General features: G+C 42.6%; 1 protein-coding gene across 1 annotated transcript in view; it reads right to left on the minus strand.

Annotated features, from left to right (window-relative positions):
* The window catches only part of NHSL1 (NHS like 1), a 224607-nt gene that overhangs the window by 58208 nt on the left and 150631 nt on the right, over nucleotides 1-15768 (minus strand). Inside the window, exon 2 of the mRNA XM_036247769.1 lies at nucleotides 1891-2043. Within this exon, the coding sequence (XP_036103662.1) occupies nucleotides 1891-2043 (153 nt within the window). The remainder of the gene's footprint in view (nucleotides 1-1890; nucleotides 2044-15768) is intronic.

Below are 15768 nucleotides of genomic sequence, written 5' to 3' on the forward strand. Positions count from 1 at the left end.
AGCTGAGACATGGCACTGCCTTGGGGGTCGGTCCTGGGAGCAATCCTAATGACGTGGGCGAGGATGGTAAGCTAGTAGAGAAGTTCCTTGTCAAAATTTACTAAAGATATCCACTAGGAACTGAAGAGATTTGGAGAACTAGTGGTTGCATTTAGGTGCAGTACATGACCAACATCAGGAAGGCAAAGGTCAAAGTACACTCCAAGGTCATACAAGAGTCGGACAAATGCCATTCTTCTCATGTAAGCTTGCAGTCACTAAGTATATAGGTCCCTTGGGTTCACGAGAAAGGGAACCCGATAATGTCCTCATTTCTGGACAGTTAAATGCCAAGACTGTTAAGATACAAGATAGATGATTAAGATACATGAGACAATCTAAGTGTTACAAAAGATTAAAGGAACAAAAACGAGGGCTATGATCTGTGGTCTGTACAGTTCTGTTCAGAATACCAAATCTATTGTAAGTCCTTTGATTCCCTCTCTCTCTCTAAGCAGAAATGATCCGCTTTCTCTAGCTCCCATACAGAAAATTTTGGCCCATCTTGAGTATTTTCACATTGTGATTTGCACTACAAATAAAAGTATAAATTCCCCGAGAGCCAAGACCCTGCCTTTGTATTCTGCACTTCTGCCGGAACACGGATTTCTAACAGATGGTTGCTGCAGGCAATAGAACGCAGCAGTTTAGAGCATGAGCTCTGCTGCCTGAGAGTCCAAGTGGAAGTCCTAGTCGGACCACTAATTTTGAGATGGTGAAAACCCTTCTAATCTTTGTGCCTCCGTTTTTTAATATGTAAAACTGGCACAGTAATAGTAAGCAGCAGGATTATTGTAGGCTTAAATGAGGTAACACCGGTATTGGATTTAGAATGATACTTGGCATATAGTGAAGTGTTTAATGAATTTCTGTTAGTAATCAGTAGCATGGTAACAGTACATTCATGAATGAATTGCCTAATGAATGACTGATATACAAGTAAACACTATCATAAAAATTAGAGGGGGTCCTCATGCTGGGTTTTCCTGAGTCCATCAATGACAGTGTTTCTCCCAGATTCAAGTCTTTCACAGTTAGATAAGATACAGGACACCCAGTTAAATTAAATTTTAGATAAACAACAAGTACTTTTTTAGTATAATTATGTCCCAGGATAGCATGGCAGGAGGAAACCGGTAAAGCAGCAGCTAGTAGAATAAGAACATGGGTTCGCTGTTTTAAGAAAAAGTCTTTAAATTTTAAAAAGTTACTCCTCCCTCTTTTAAAGAACTTCCTCCCTTCTTTACAGTTATTCGAATGCCCTTTTTGTCACATATTTACGCTCCGTAACACCAACAATAAGTTGAAGTAAAAATGAGAATTTTAAAACTAGACACAGGATGACACCTTTCCTGTATTTCCAGCTGACTGCCGTGCACTCTGCCCATCGGGAGTCCAGCGGGTGCTGCCCAAGTTCTAGTAAGTCCATCTCCACTCCTTCGAAGTCTGTACACAGTCCCCCTTCCTCCCAACTTGCTAGCAGAACAAACTAGCAGAAAGTTTAGCTTTAACAAATCTGCTTTGAATACCAGCAGAGGTTTCCAAAAGGGCAGTGGCCAAACTTCCCATGTCAGCGGGGGTTTAACCGGACGAAATTAGAACTCGTGGTCTAAACTCGCTCACGAGTTTCCAAACTGGTATGGGTTCTCTGAGGACATGTTTGTAAATAGGCAGTTTCTGCATAAACCAGAACATATTAGGCATGTAGGTTGAGAATATTATGATACCTCAAAAAGACACCGCATACTGTATGTTCATTATAAACAGGTCTTCTTTTACAAGTACCAATCAAATGTATGCTTTCCACTCGAACTGCCCGTCATCCCAGCAGCGTGCAGGTCTGGGTCTTACCCCTCAGCACGGATTTGAGGTTGAGCTTGGCCTGGCGGTGCAGGTCCTCCACGCAGGGGGGTCTCGTGGTGGGCAGGAACACGTTCTCCTGCTGGTGCCACGGAGCAGTGTAGTGGACTGTCCATCTGCTCTCCTCATCGAGGTTGGAAACCGCTGTAGAAACAAAGAGAATCAATTCAGCTGTCAAGTTAAGCTTCATGGGCTCCAAATGTATTACATCCAGATGGGTTCTTGGTGCCGAACACATCCAAGGATAAGGGCCAGCACGAGGTACATGGAGCGAATTCTGAGATTTAATCTGAGACTCCAGGGGTCCTTCCCACAGTGTTTTGTCGCTAAAGAAACCTGTGAAATTGTCCATCGAGTTTTGGTAGAAATGTTTACTCAGTTCATTGCTTCCTAGCATTTTAGGCCCTCCCTCTAATCCGATGTTAGAAAATGACTGACAAAACTGATAGAGACCTCCAGTTCCTACTTAAATCCACCACGACAGGTATCCATCTGTGATTCAGCTATACAACGCCACTGCATCAGTGTTAGATTGTCAAAACAGAAACACATTTCCTACTGAGGAGCTGAGACCAAATAGTTCCTTCCTAAAGCATTATTATAAAACATCACTGTTATAAACTCAGTTAAAATGAAAAATTAAGCATAAACTAAGTAATACATCTAGCCCTGGTCGGTTTGGCTCAGCGGTTAGAGCGTCAGTCTGCGGTCCAGAGAGACCTGGGTTCGGTTCCCGCTAAGAGCATGTACCTCGGTTGCAGTTTGTCCCCCGCCCTGGTTGGGTTGTGTGGGTGGCAACCACTGGATGTGTCCCTTTCCCATCGATGTTTCTCTCTCTCTCTCTCTCTCTTCCTCTCTCTCCCTCTTCCTCTCTCTCCCTCCCACTCTATCTGAACAAAAAAACGAAAAAATGTCCTCGGGTGAGGATAAAAAACAAACAAACAAAAAAGCAAAACAAAGTAATACATTTAAATAACATATCTAATAGAAGTAGAAATCAATTTGTGCTACAAAATTTTCTCTGTATTTCTTTCTATCATGAAATACTTTTATATTAAAATGTTGTTTTTATTCTAATATAATTTACTTTTCCCAACATAATCCAATTCAACTGAATTTTTCCAGAACAAAAGAGAGGAAAACATGGGGGGATGGGGGGTGGGAGGAAGATGACAGGTAATCATAAGAGAATACTAAATCTCTACAATAATTTTCCTTTATTCCCCGCTAGGGCTCGAGACCTCTTTCTACCTCACTTTCCCTGACCTGACGGCACAAGCTAAAATGGCATACCAGCGGAGCACCAAACAAAGTCATCAGTGATTTCTCAATACATTCTACACATCTGTCGCCGTGAGCCAAGCACAGAAAAGAGAAAGACCCTGTGCTGAGTCATTTATGGGGTGTGTGTGTGTGTGTGTCAAGTATAACACCTGCAAAATCAGCAGATACTAGAATTGTGAGTCAGGGCAGGTCCTTCCTAACCCTGACCTATGCTACAGAGTGCAATACACACATTTACCAATACCACGTATCTGGTAACCAGCCCACAAAACAGAGTCTCAAAATAAAATGAACAGGCATGCATGAACTACTCAACTTTCTGTTTGAACATATTTAAAATGAACACAGTGGACCCCATAGTACCGCTACTAGAGCTATTATATAGATCAAGTGGACTAATGTATGTAAAGTCTTAGCTCACAAAATAAAGTACGATTGTGGCAGAAGCAGTGAAATTACTCCGAAGGAGCCCCTGACTTCACCATCATTAAGGAGGAAGCAGGCCTTCCTCAGCACCCCGGATCCGAGCCACAGTGAGCTCTCACACCACATACCATCTTCTCTGCAGCTACTAAGTTCCTCGAGCCTTGCCTCCAAATAGCTCACTTCATAAATGACCCCAGCTTCTCCATCAATCGCTCAATGGGAAAACAAGCATGGAGAACTAGACATCAAGTTAAAAACAGAAATGTCCTGTGTGCTTTCTACTTTGAATGTTCGACAAAGAAGCATGCACATTAGGCACCTACTATTTCAAGTAACCTCTTGTCGAACAAATGTTTTGCATAATGCATACAGCCCTCAGTCTTTTTTTTTTTTTTTTTTTTATCCTCTCCCGAGGACATTTTTCCATTTTTTGTTCAGATAGAGCGGGAGGGAGAGAGAGAGAGAGAGATAGAAACATCGATGTGAAGGGACACATCGAGTGGCTGCCACCCGCACGTCCAACCAGGGCCGGGGACAAACTGCAACCGAGGTACGTGCCCTTAGCGGGAACCGAACCCGGGCCTCTCTGAACCGCAGGCTGACGCTCCAACCGCTGAGCCAAACCGGCCAGGGCGGGTCCTCAGTCTTAATCCGTAACATCCACAGAGACCTGCCATAGTTCTTACGCACATATCTGAAAATCTTGCAGAGTGATGAACTCACCATATGTATGTACCCCAAAGAGGAGGCCTACTTAATGACAATGTTTTGTGCTGATGTCCACGTATCTGAAAGATTGAATTACCATCCTTCATAGCTGGAAAATACTGAAACTCTTCCTATTTGCCAGTGACACATCACATCCGGCAATGGTATTCGCGTCTGTGTAATCACACCATCAGTCCCACTGGACGGCCCCCACCTGGCTCCGATGAAGAGCAGTTGTCTCTTCCCTGGTTTGCTCCCTCTTGGAGGGCAGATTTTAATCAGCCTGTCCGAAGACAGCCTTCGAAAACAGAGCTGCAGAACACAATCCCAGGCTATAGTTCTTTGTTGCTTCCCTCAAAGTTCCTCTTACCAATGGTTCCTACCCATGCACATTTACCCAGTTTAAATCACTGGCCCCAAAACTAAACTAAAACTCATCGATCAATAACTATGTAAAAATAAAACCATGTATGTATAAAAATTATACTTTTCCAGGGACTGAAGAAGCACCTGGATTAAAGAGATGTAAACCAATGGTAAGAGCACCGCGAAGCCACACCGCGAAGCCACACCACGAGAGCTGTGCACTTCCCAAGGACTGACCAGCCTAGACAGTGTGTCCTCCAGCTCTGAGATGAAAAACAGAGTGCCGAGCGGCTTAGAGGACCTTTGCCACCAAGAATACGTGGCACATTACACAGAGGTTCCCCGAACAGTAAGCCAAAGAATAATAAAACACGCACATCAAAAAGTGAACACAAAGTTTCCCCCCTTCCTCAAAGGGCTTCTTTCGAGAAGCACAAAAGCAGCGAATTCACCTGAAATCTGAGCCACAAATAAATAAGGCATGCTGAGACCACATAATTCTGCCCCCGGTTACAAAGGCAGAGGTATCCGAACAACCTGGTAGAGAATGGAGCTTGGAGTATGCTGCTCCACACTCTAATGCCACGGGAGAGGATGAAACAGCACATCAAATGCACACACACACGCAGTGGGGAGAAAAGAAACTACTTACTTTTCTTCTTAAAAAGTTTAATTAAAGACTTGATCTTCGCATTGATGAAGACCACCATCTCCAGGATGCCTACATAGGGCTCAGAAACGTAAATCACATTAACAGCTCAGGCCAGCAGGCAGGTGGCAAGCTGTATCCTTCGCTCTGGATTCTCACTCCTTGCTCTGTTCTGCAATCATTAGACATCTGCCCGGGGTGATGTAACCTGGAGGTTGAGCTTATTGTCAGGCAGCTACAAACCATTAACAGTCCTTGAACCTGAAAATCTCCCACTGAAACCTAATCTTTAAGGCTGAGAGCCGCCAGTGACACGTACAGAAAGAGAAAGCCAATCACAGTCCTTATTTGCATGACGGCCACATCCGTCTTTCTGCCTGGGGCTCATTTATTGAGTTTTCTCTCCAACAGGGCAGAAGTGTCCCCTCTCTGGAGCCCACAGAAGTGCAGGCTGCCTCTCCGGAAGTCAAGGTGAAGCAAATGTGATCCCGGTTTTCACCAGGCCACGAGGAACGTCCAGATCTTTGTACTGGAGCCGACAAGTCTCAGAGCAAGTCTGGGTTGATTCTTTGACTCTCCAGTTAATTCAGGCATTGGAACTGATTTAGGGGGGAAAAAAGAGCCAAACTATTGTTTGCCTGACCACACCCCCAGGCTCTGCCTGCCACACCAAAGGAGGGTTTTACCAGCAGTAAAACTTTACAACAGAATCTCCATTGAGCTGTAAGTGACGACTTGGTTACATTTTGGTGCAAAGTAGTACCCCAGTCTTCTCACCCAGCTGCTGCTTTTTGTTTTATCTGGTGACTGAGAATCAACAGTGTAATTGTTCCAAAGTGTGGTCGTATTTGCATCTAGCTGTCACAACTCCCCAAACCCCAACTTCCCACTCAAAAGGAGAAATTAGAACAAGTACCATGATCATTAAAAAAAATAAGGTACCCTAACTATTTATATCTGTATTTTTAATTATCATATAAGTACCTGGCTAAAAGAAAAAGTGCACACACACACACACACATGCACACACAATCCCTGCGGGGAAGAAGAGGAGTCACCTCAGAGAGACGTTATTTCTTTCTCTTTAACGTGAATATGATATTGTACTGAGTTCTGGTTCTTTTGTCCCTTTATATTAACCTCAGAGAACTGGGGATACGCAAGACAAGAGTCAGAAACGGGATATAAGCAGGCCCTAGGAAAGTACATTCTGGGGTCAAGGAACAGGAACAAGGAGGAAAAGAACACAGACCAGGAAATAGTATGAAAACGAACAAAGGAAAAGAATGCACCTCACATCTCTCCCCAGTTGCACTTTATGGCAAAACAGTTTTTGAAACATGTTGGACAACCTCTAATTTCATAGCCTGGGGCCAGACTTACAACTGAATGGAAAAATGTAATAATCCGCTAATTCAAAACACTTAGTTTATAACAAAAGCTCTTAGTCAAAGAATAAAATTTATACAAGGGGCTCCCTCCAGGGACAGCTTCGGAACGGTTCCTCCTAACTCTGTCCTCTCCCTTAAATTTACACTTTGAACAACAAACACAAAGCAAACAACAGAACAAAACAATACTGTCATATGACCACACAGATGACTTCGGATCTCCAGTCTGCTTTCTTTCATCCTAGACATAGCTTTACTTAAAAGTAATTACCTGGTCAGATGGCAAATAAGAAACAACTGAGACTGTAAATTAAATTATATAGCTGCCTTAAATTGGTGAGCAAAGTTCCCCTTAGGAAAACTCATTTATAAGCAACAGTGACCTCGCTCTCAACCTCCTCCCAGTAGACAGGTAAGATGTGTTCTGAACTGAAGCACTCCTGTCCACAATCCACAATCCACAATCCACAATCCACAAGCTGAATGTCACTACCCATAATCGCAACTGAACACAGCATGAAGCTTTTTATGCATACAACACGGCATCCGAACACTGGCTCATTCATTGAAAAGGTAAATACTGAGCACATACTAAGTGCCACGCATTTGAGATACACCAGTGAGGTCCATGCCCTCATGGAGTTGCATTATTGAACAATAAACTATAATTATATGGTACATTAGAAAATGCAATGGACAAAAGAAAAGAGATGAATAGGACGGAGTTCTGGGGATGAGCAGGTGGCCAGGTGGCAGTCTTAAATAGGAGTCAGGGAAGACCTCACCGAAAAGGTGAGGTTTGGGTAAAAAGTTGAAGGAGGCGGCAGCAGTCAAGCAAAAGTCTGTACAGTGAGTCTCACCTGCTCTCCCTTTAAAGAGCGAGCTCTGTTTCTAACCCACCAGGACTAGTCAGGGAAGTGCTCTCAGAAAACGAACCGCAGTAAGAGTCATGTGTGGACTGCTTTCCTTCCTTGCTCAGTATCAAGCGTGTTACTGAATGGCCGCAGTTGTGTAAAGATAATGCCACTATGTGGTCACACACCAGCCAGGGGTGAGCCTAGGAGCAGAAAGCAGGCTTCCATCCCAGCGTCCTGAGCACCTTGTCCTCTGCATTTAATCCATGCTGCCTCATACCTCTCTAAGCCAAGACCTTCAGGTGGCAACCAAATAAATGATGGTTCTCGTTGCATTGCATCCTACATTGTTTTGAAAGAGCGTATTCTTTATAAAAATGTCCCCAGTAATTCATCGTCTCTTCATACCCTGCACAGAAGCACGAGAACAGGGTAGTGCTTTCATCTTATAACATGCGTTGCCTCGATGTCATTGTTTATTAAAGAGCCATGTTTTTATGGAAATGTCTAGTAATTTTTCATTGCTCAATTTATGCTTTCAGCAGAAAACACATAAATCCACGGTACTTCCATTCCCACGGTAGCCCTGTAACAGCAGCACCAGTCAGATCAAAGCTCTAACATTGCAAACGTGGAAAACCTGACCGCACAGCACAGGAGTGAAGAGCCAGCGCTGCCGCTTACTAGACAAACGCCCTCCCCATACCTCAGTTTTCTCATCTGTGAAATGGGGATGAGTAACAGTATTTATATTCTAAGGTTATTAGGAGAATTTAAAGTTACTATTGACAAAGTCCTTAGACCTGTACCTGGTATGTGGTAAGCATCTATAAGTATTTGTGGATGAATCAAATCTTAAGAGACAGCTAAGCTGGCCTAAGCTTGACAAAGGGTCAGTCATGCTTTCAGACGGGTTCGCTTCCTCACCTCCGCTGTCTTTCTTCTGGTCTCCGAGGGGCACGGCTGCTGCGTGGACGGGAGCTCTCCACCTATCACTGACACTTTTTGTGCCCATTGCATCTTTTTCTCTATGGCCTAGAATTCTATCTCTAATTATTAAAACAAAAAACAAAAAACTCTCACCCAGCCAGTGTGGCTCAATGGTTGAGCATCAACCCATGCACCAAGAGGTTGCTGGTTCAATTCCTGGTCAGGACACATGCCCGGGGGGGGGGGGGGCATGCAGGAGGCGACCAATTAATGTTCTCTCTCATTGACGTTTCTATCTCTTTCCCTCTCCTTTCTGCTCTCTCTAAAATCAATAAAGAAAAAAAAATTAAACAAAAAAACTCAGTGGTCGCCACTGAACCTCCAACCAGTATAGATGGTCCTTTCTCTCTCCTCACCTTCCTAGCTATCTTTTTCCCCCCTTTTTAAAAACAGATTTTAGAGAGAGAGAGTAAGGGAAAGAGAGAGAGAGAAACATCGATGAGAGAGAACACTGACTGGCCGTCTCCTGCATGCCCCCACTAAGGATCAGGCCCACAACCTGGGCATGTACCCTGACCGGGAATCGAACTTGTGACTTCTTGGTGCCTGGGTCGATGCTCAACCACTGAGCCACACTAGCCGGGCTCTAGCTGTCTTCTAATCACATGCTGCGAATGATCCAGTGCCGAGCTCTTCCTTCCCAGCTCTGGAGCACACTGCAGGAACCCTGCCCGGCATGGTTTCAGCCTCGAGGTCCACACAGTAAATACTGTAAATGTATTTTCTCTTCCTTTTGATTTTCTTAGTAACATTTTCTTTTCTCCAGCTTCTTTTATTGGAAGAATAGAGTATATAGTACATATAACATAAACATGTATGTTTATTGACTGTCTATGTTATGGGTAAGGGTCAGTTTGGGGGGGTGGTCAAAGTTACACAGGGATCTTCGAAGGCATGAGGCTCAGCACGCCTGACCCACAAGGAGCCAACTGCAGTTCCTTTCCTACATTTCATTGCTATTTCTCTGGATTCTGACGAGCTCTCAACAGAGCCAGAGTCCGTCCTGAAACCTCTCTGTCCCATGCTATTTACTTATTACCCCTTGAAATCATAATGATTTTGCTGGTGGCAGGCAGGCAGGAGTCCGTGAATTATGGCCCTTGGGCCAAATCCAGCTGGTCTATTTATAAGTGGTGGGGAAAATATTTAAAAGAGAAAGATATTTCATGACATGAAAATTATATGAAATTAAAATTTCATTGTCCAACAGGAAAGTTGTAATGGACAAAATACCACTATACCCACTTTTTTATGAATCGTCTAGGGCAACAGCAGAGCGGAGTAGCCTGACAAGGACCGTCTGGCCAGCAAAGCCCAGGAATAAATACAACACATCAGCAAAGAGGTACAGAAATATTTTACAAAGTAATACGTATTCTAAAAATCTTCACTGTAACGATGCTTTTATGTCGAACCAACATAAAATTCAGCAATTTGACATTGAGCACTGATTAGCTGGCTTGTGTTCGCGTCCTGGTTAAAAGTGAATCCAGCTTGATCACTGACCTTGGGAAGGTTCCACAGTCCCCTGGGGACAACACGCCCAAACAGGTAAATACAATAAAATAATGAATAAGCACAGGGAGAGAGATTAAGACCTAGCTTGTAATGGGCAAGATGACTAAGGGCACCTACTTCATTTAGAAAGCAAACATCATTTAGAAAGCAAACAGCTGTTAGAGAAGAGATGCGGGGACTCAGGTAAGCAGGTCAGGAAACACACACAGGTGGAGGCTGCAGGGGCTTCTAGGGGGGCAATGGGGAGAAAGGGTGGCCTGGGAGGTAGAGACAGAAGCAGGGGCCAGACCCTGGAGGGCACTGCTTGGTAAACAGTTGGATTTTGCTTGGTGGGATACGGAGTCACCAAAGGAGTTTAGGAAGGAAAGCTGTTCGGCCAGTGTCCTGTTTCACAAAAAGCACTACGCTGCCTGAGTTTGCATGTGAATGGCTGGACCAGGGGCAGGAAGAGAAACCGGGGAATTGAGCCAGCAACCGGAGCCAAAGGTGAGGCGGTTGGAACCAACTCTCATGTAGGGTTATTTTCCTAAAACTCTCTTGGTCTTATCTGCCTGTATTTAACAGTTTGTAGTGTTTCAGGAACCACTATATACGTAAAGTATAATAGTCTAAAAAGTACAACCCTGGCAATTTAATAAATGACTGTTACCATTTAGGCTTCATCTGTAATACGACCTTAAAATATACTCATTGTTGTTATTAGAGACAAAAGATTGTAAGTTTAAACCTAAAGCTCCCTAAAAGTACAGCTGCTAGGACTCCCATTCCCCTCTATCCCTCCCCCTGGCCCATGCCCACTTACACAAAACCACAGGCCTTACTAGGTGCATTCAATGCAGCAAGGGTATTAAAAGTCTTTATTTGGAATCCAAAAACCTTCACGAACTTTGCTAAACAGTATTTACTAAAAAGGAACGCTTTCAAATACTGTACACAGGAGTTATAGGCAGAAACAAAGCACATACTGTACACATAGTCACCTTGAACTACACAAAATCAAATCCTGGATCATTTGAAAATGGAATGTATGAGCAATCAGGATCACTGTGTTCTGCTAAGTTGGAAGGGGAGGAAAGGGGTAGAAAAGTCTGACCTAATAGAATTCTTTTCTGGCTGGGGTCGTGTACTCAGTGCTCACTGTAAGCATCCTCAAAGGCACTGTAACTCTTCAAAAACAGAAAATGTCTCGGTCCAACCTTATCTATAACCAGTGCCTTTACTGTTTGTTTTAGGCCAGTTTAAAAGGAAGCTTAACATCTGAAATAGAAGGCTGTACATGAGTGAGTTAATTTAGGTGCACATGTTATCTTTATGCGTAAATACATTTTATGCGTTGAAATACAGTTTTTAAATCCACAGACACACTCATTCTTTCTTCTGCTTTTCATACTCACTGGAGCTTTGGAAAAAAATCATAGCAGAAAGTATCCAATAGGAGGCCCTGGTCCTATAAAATAAAATGTATACACTAAGTAGTAAGAGATTTCAAAAATTTCTAAAATTAACTAGCAACATAATTTAATTAATAAGCATTTGTAGTCCTGACTGGTGTGGCTCAGGTGGTTGAGAGTAATCTGTGCACCTAAAGGCAGCTGGTTCAATTCCCAGCCAGGACACATGCCCAGGCTGTGAATTCGAACCTTGGTCGGGGTACATGGAAGAGGCAACTGACCGATGTTTCTCTCTCACACTGATGTTTCTTTCTCTCTCTCTTCCTCTCCCTTCCTCTTTTTCTAAAATCAATTAAACAATTTTTTTTTAAAAGAAGTTCTTTGCCCTGGCCAGTTTGGCTCAGCGGTTAGAGTGTCGGCCTGCGGACCAGAGTCCTGGGTTCGGTTCCACTAGGGGCACATACCGCGGTTGCAGTTTGTCCCCGGCCCCAATTGGGGTTGTGTGGATGGCAATCACTTAATGTGTCTCTCTCAAGTTGATGTTTCTCTCTCTTTCTCTCTCTCTATCTGAAGATAAATGCAAAAATGTCCTCGGGGGAGGATTAAAAAAATTGCTTTAAAAAAGTAAACATTTATAATAATGCTTTATCAACAGACAAAATGTATAGATAATGTAGGTCTATGCTTTGTTTATGAAGGAACAAAGTCTTCCCAAAGCTAACTTTTGGAGGAAATGTTTATGTTTCATGTTTTTATAAACATTTTTTCACATTGACAGCAATTATATATTTATCAAAATGACAAACATTACTGAAGCTGCAAAGCAAATAAATAACAAGCAGATGAATTAATACAATCAATACATGCGTCAATAAGAAAGTGAATTTTAAAAACAGGACTGCCAGATAAAATACAGCTGAATTTCAGATAAACAAAATTTCATGATTAAAATTTTTAAAATAATCTGCAGTAAAATCTAGTTGTTAATGCAATTATAATTTATGGTATTAAAAAACGGCCTTAAGTATTTGACACAAGAGATAAACAATATATACTTCATATAATTCGCGACAAATGGAATCGACACAGGCTCTTGCTGTTCGGCACTTCACTGATGAGAAACAAACCAAACTATGAGTCAGTCACTTGGGACGGAAGAATTAATGTCTTATTTTTCACATCAGGCATTTTTCTTACAAATCACTACCACTCACCTCTCAGTAGTCTAAGATCTTAAGCATCTAAAATGTCTACTTCTCTCTGATTTACTGTCCAGCGAGCTGCCTGCCAGAGGAACGGGTGTCGGTGAGCACGCTGGCAGGCCTGGCTGCTGTCCCCCGTCCGTCCGGCAGGCACCAACAGACTACCAGTACGCGGTGCCCCAGAGGGGAGGGAGTACAAGTACAGATGTCACCCATGGCAAATCCAAGTTAAACACCGTTGACAAGTTAAATTTCCAGTTTATAGAGAATACAAGAGATAGGGGAAAAAAATGAAAACAATGAAACTAAACATGAAACATTTTGCTGGTCTGGCCTCTCTAATATATCAATAAAATAAAAATAAAACAATAAGAAGAAGAACGTGCCAGATTAAAAGAGATTTATAGAACATCACAACCAGATGCATGATCATGGACAGATACCAGTTCTGGATAAATTGGCTATAAAAAAAGGCCTTTTTCAGACAAGTGGGGAAATGTGAACATATAGGTGTCATCACACTCTTTTTACAATTGCATCATGAGGTTTACAAACGCACACACAGGGTTTAAACGGTAATGCTGCAGAGATACTCTCCACAAAATGAAAAGGTGTCTGGCAACACATACCCATGAAGAACTGTTTCAATTGTCCCACGAATCATATTACTTCATAAAAGTTCATTGAAAGTCACCAATATTCTAGAAGTTCATTGGTACAATGATCTTTCTTTTGCTTCTGAATTAATCTTTAATGATGAATCATATGGCAGATTGAAAACAAGACAAATGGAAATCGCTCTCTTCATCAATATCTGGTGGGAGAGTGGCCGGGGCTAGAAGGGAAACCTTAGGAGATGATAACGTATCCGTTCTGTAGAAGGAACTTGATCTGACATCCACTCTCCAGTTAATTCTGATGCTAGGAAACACCCTTAACTGTGCATGTGTTGAAGCTAGAGGCTTCAGCTGTGGGTCCTAGTTAATAATTTAATCTAAAACCATTGCTACCATCTGCTCGGTCAATTTCAAAATGTCTGCTCTCACCGTGACTAGTGAAGTCACAAAATTCACGGGGCACATATTGAACAAATGAAAGGCGAGGCAGACAGAAAACATGTTATGAAAGGGAGAAACCCCGACCAAAAGTGCAAAACACAAAAGGAGCCCTGCTGACCTGGCATTAAAGTGCCACCCTGCCCACAGGGGTGGAGGGATGCGCTGTGTCTAAGCAGGGAATGTGACGATCCAGAGATGGTTCAGAGACCAGGACGCGAGGTGGGGCAGACAGGGGAGTGCTCTGTGAGAAGGGGCCCCGCGGGTGGAGAGAGGGATGAGCAGGGATACGGTAAGGACGAGCTGGAAAGGGGAGATTTCACAGGTTCCTAGAAAGCTAGAGTTGAATGACAAAGCCACTCCTTTATTTTACAAAATAAGTGGCTGCAGTAGATCACAGAGTCACCCAGCGTCTGAGCTCGTTTATTCTGTGCTCAAGTTTTCAATACACGATGCTACTGCTGCCTTCACTGGGAGAGGGTTGGGGGCGGAGGATTCCAACTGTCCACACTCATTGCCACCTCTGTGCCACTGCACTTGATGCCCGACATCCACTTGGTCTGACCCTATTCACTTTCCAAGTGTAAGTCGAATGCCAACCTTCCTTTAGAAGCATTCCTTGACAGAGCTGTAGTAACTCTTTATTTCAAAAATATGTGTCATTTTACTTCAAGGGCAACTACCTCAAAAGCAAACTATATCTGCTTTGCAGAAAGAGAATGAATTTCATTAACTGTAAGCCTCTTATACTTGAACCCGTTATTCTTCATGGCATGTTGTACAGCCCTAATCTATCCATCTAAGCACTATTGATTTGTCTACTTCATTCTACTATGCCTGTATTAGGTATATAAAGGCTCGTTTCAGGAGAGAAATAATATATATGAGTAGAGCTACATATCAATTAGTTCAATTGTAAGTTAACTCACTTTACCTTTCCCAATTGTCATTCAATACACATTTTCTGAATGCATATTAAGAGCCTAGCACATCATGCAGAAGAGAATAATCTTCAATCACTTGGAAAGTAATATATTTTCTGTGCTATTTAACAGTCATATCCTTTTATAATAAAAATAATTTAAAGGGAAATTAATCTTAAAATTTGAAAAGAAAAAAAATTAATGCAACCTTTCTTCTAAAATCTTCAGGGAAGAGAAAAAAAAAATCTCATTGTGAAATGAAAAACCAAAGTATAATGTGATTATCTTAGAAATCTAATTTAAGAGAGTCATGTGATTAACTAAAGTGCTTTATACTCTGAGCTCCCTTGTACTTTTTCAATTGGATAATATTTAAAAACTGCGTGATTGATTGTGTTACAAAACCTACAAGGAATCCATACATGGAGAGAATTTTTTACCCAGAAAAGAATTGAGAGCAAAGGAGACTTCCTGATCTAGGCTACCAGAGGACAACTGACAAAATAAAGTAGAAGGGCGCCACCTACAGGAAGACACTGTACACTTAATGAAACACTGGTTCAGAAGGATTCCTGCTGCTGTCTCCAGACAGAAGGGTTTGGAAGAAAGGGCTCTGGTGTAACACACTCCCATTCATGGTCATGCCTCAGAAGAATGTCCTCATCTTCTTCCACCCAAGAAATACTCTATAATCTCTGAGCCCGCTTTGAGCCACACTCGACACAAAGTTGATTGCATACCTCCAGAAAAATTTATGAATATTCATAAACTACGAAGTAAGCGGCAAACATGCTCAGATTAAGCTCCCTTGAGTTATGTAAAATGTTTTAAACCAATAAGGGGGCGGATGCATATATCCGAATAACTAGGCTAAGAAAAAAGAGGTCCATATCAATTGACAACCAAAAGGTAAAATAAAAGGAATCCGCCAGCTGGTGTGACTCAGTGGATTGAGCAACGTCCCAAGGTCTGAGAGGTCCCGGTTCTATTGCTGAGAGGGCACATGCCCAGGCTGTGGGTTTGATCCCCAGTAGGGGGCGTGCAGGAGGCAGCCGACCAATGTTTCTCACATCCAAGTTTCTATCTCTCCCTTCCTCTCTATAAATAAATAA

The sequence above is a fragment of the Molossus molossus genome, unplaced genomic scaffold (assembly GCF_014108415.1).
Source record: "Molossus molossus isolate mMolMol1 unplaced genomic scaffold, mMolMol1.p scaffold_m16_p_8, whole genome shotgun sequence".
In the NCBI taxonomy this organism is placed as follows: domain Eukaryota; kingdom Metazoa; phylum Chordata; class Mammalia; order Chiroptera; family Molossidae; genus Molossus; species Molossus molossus.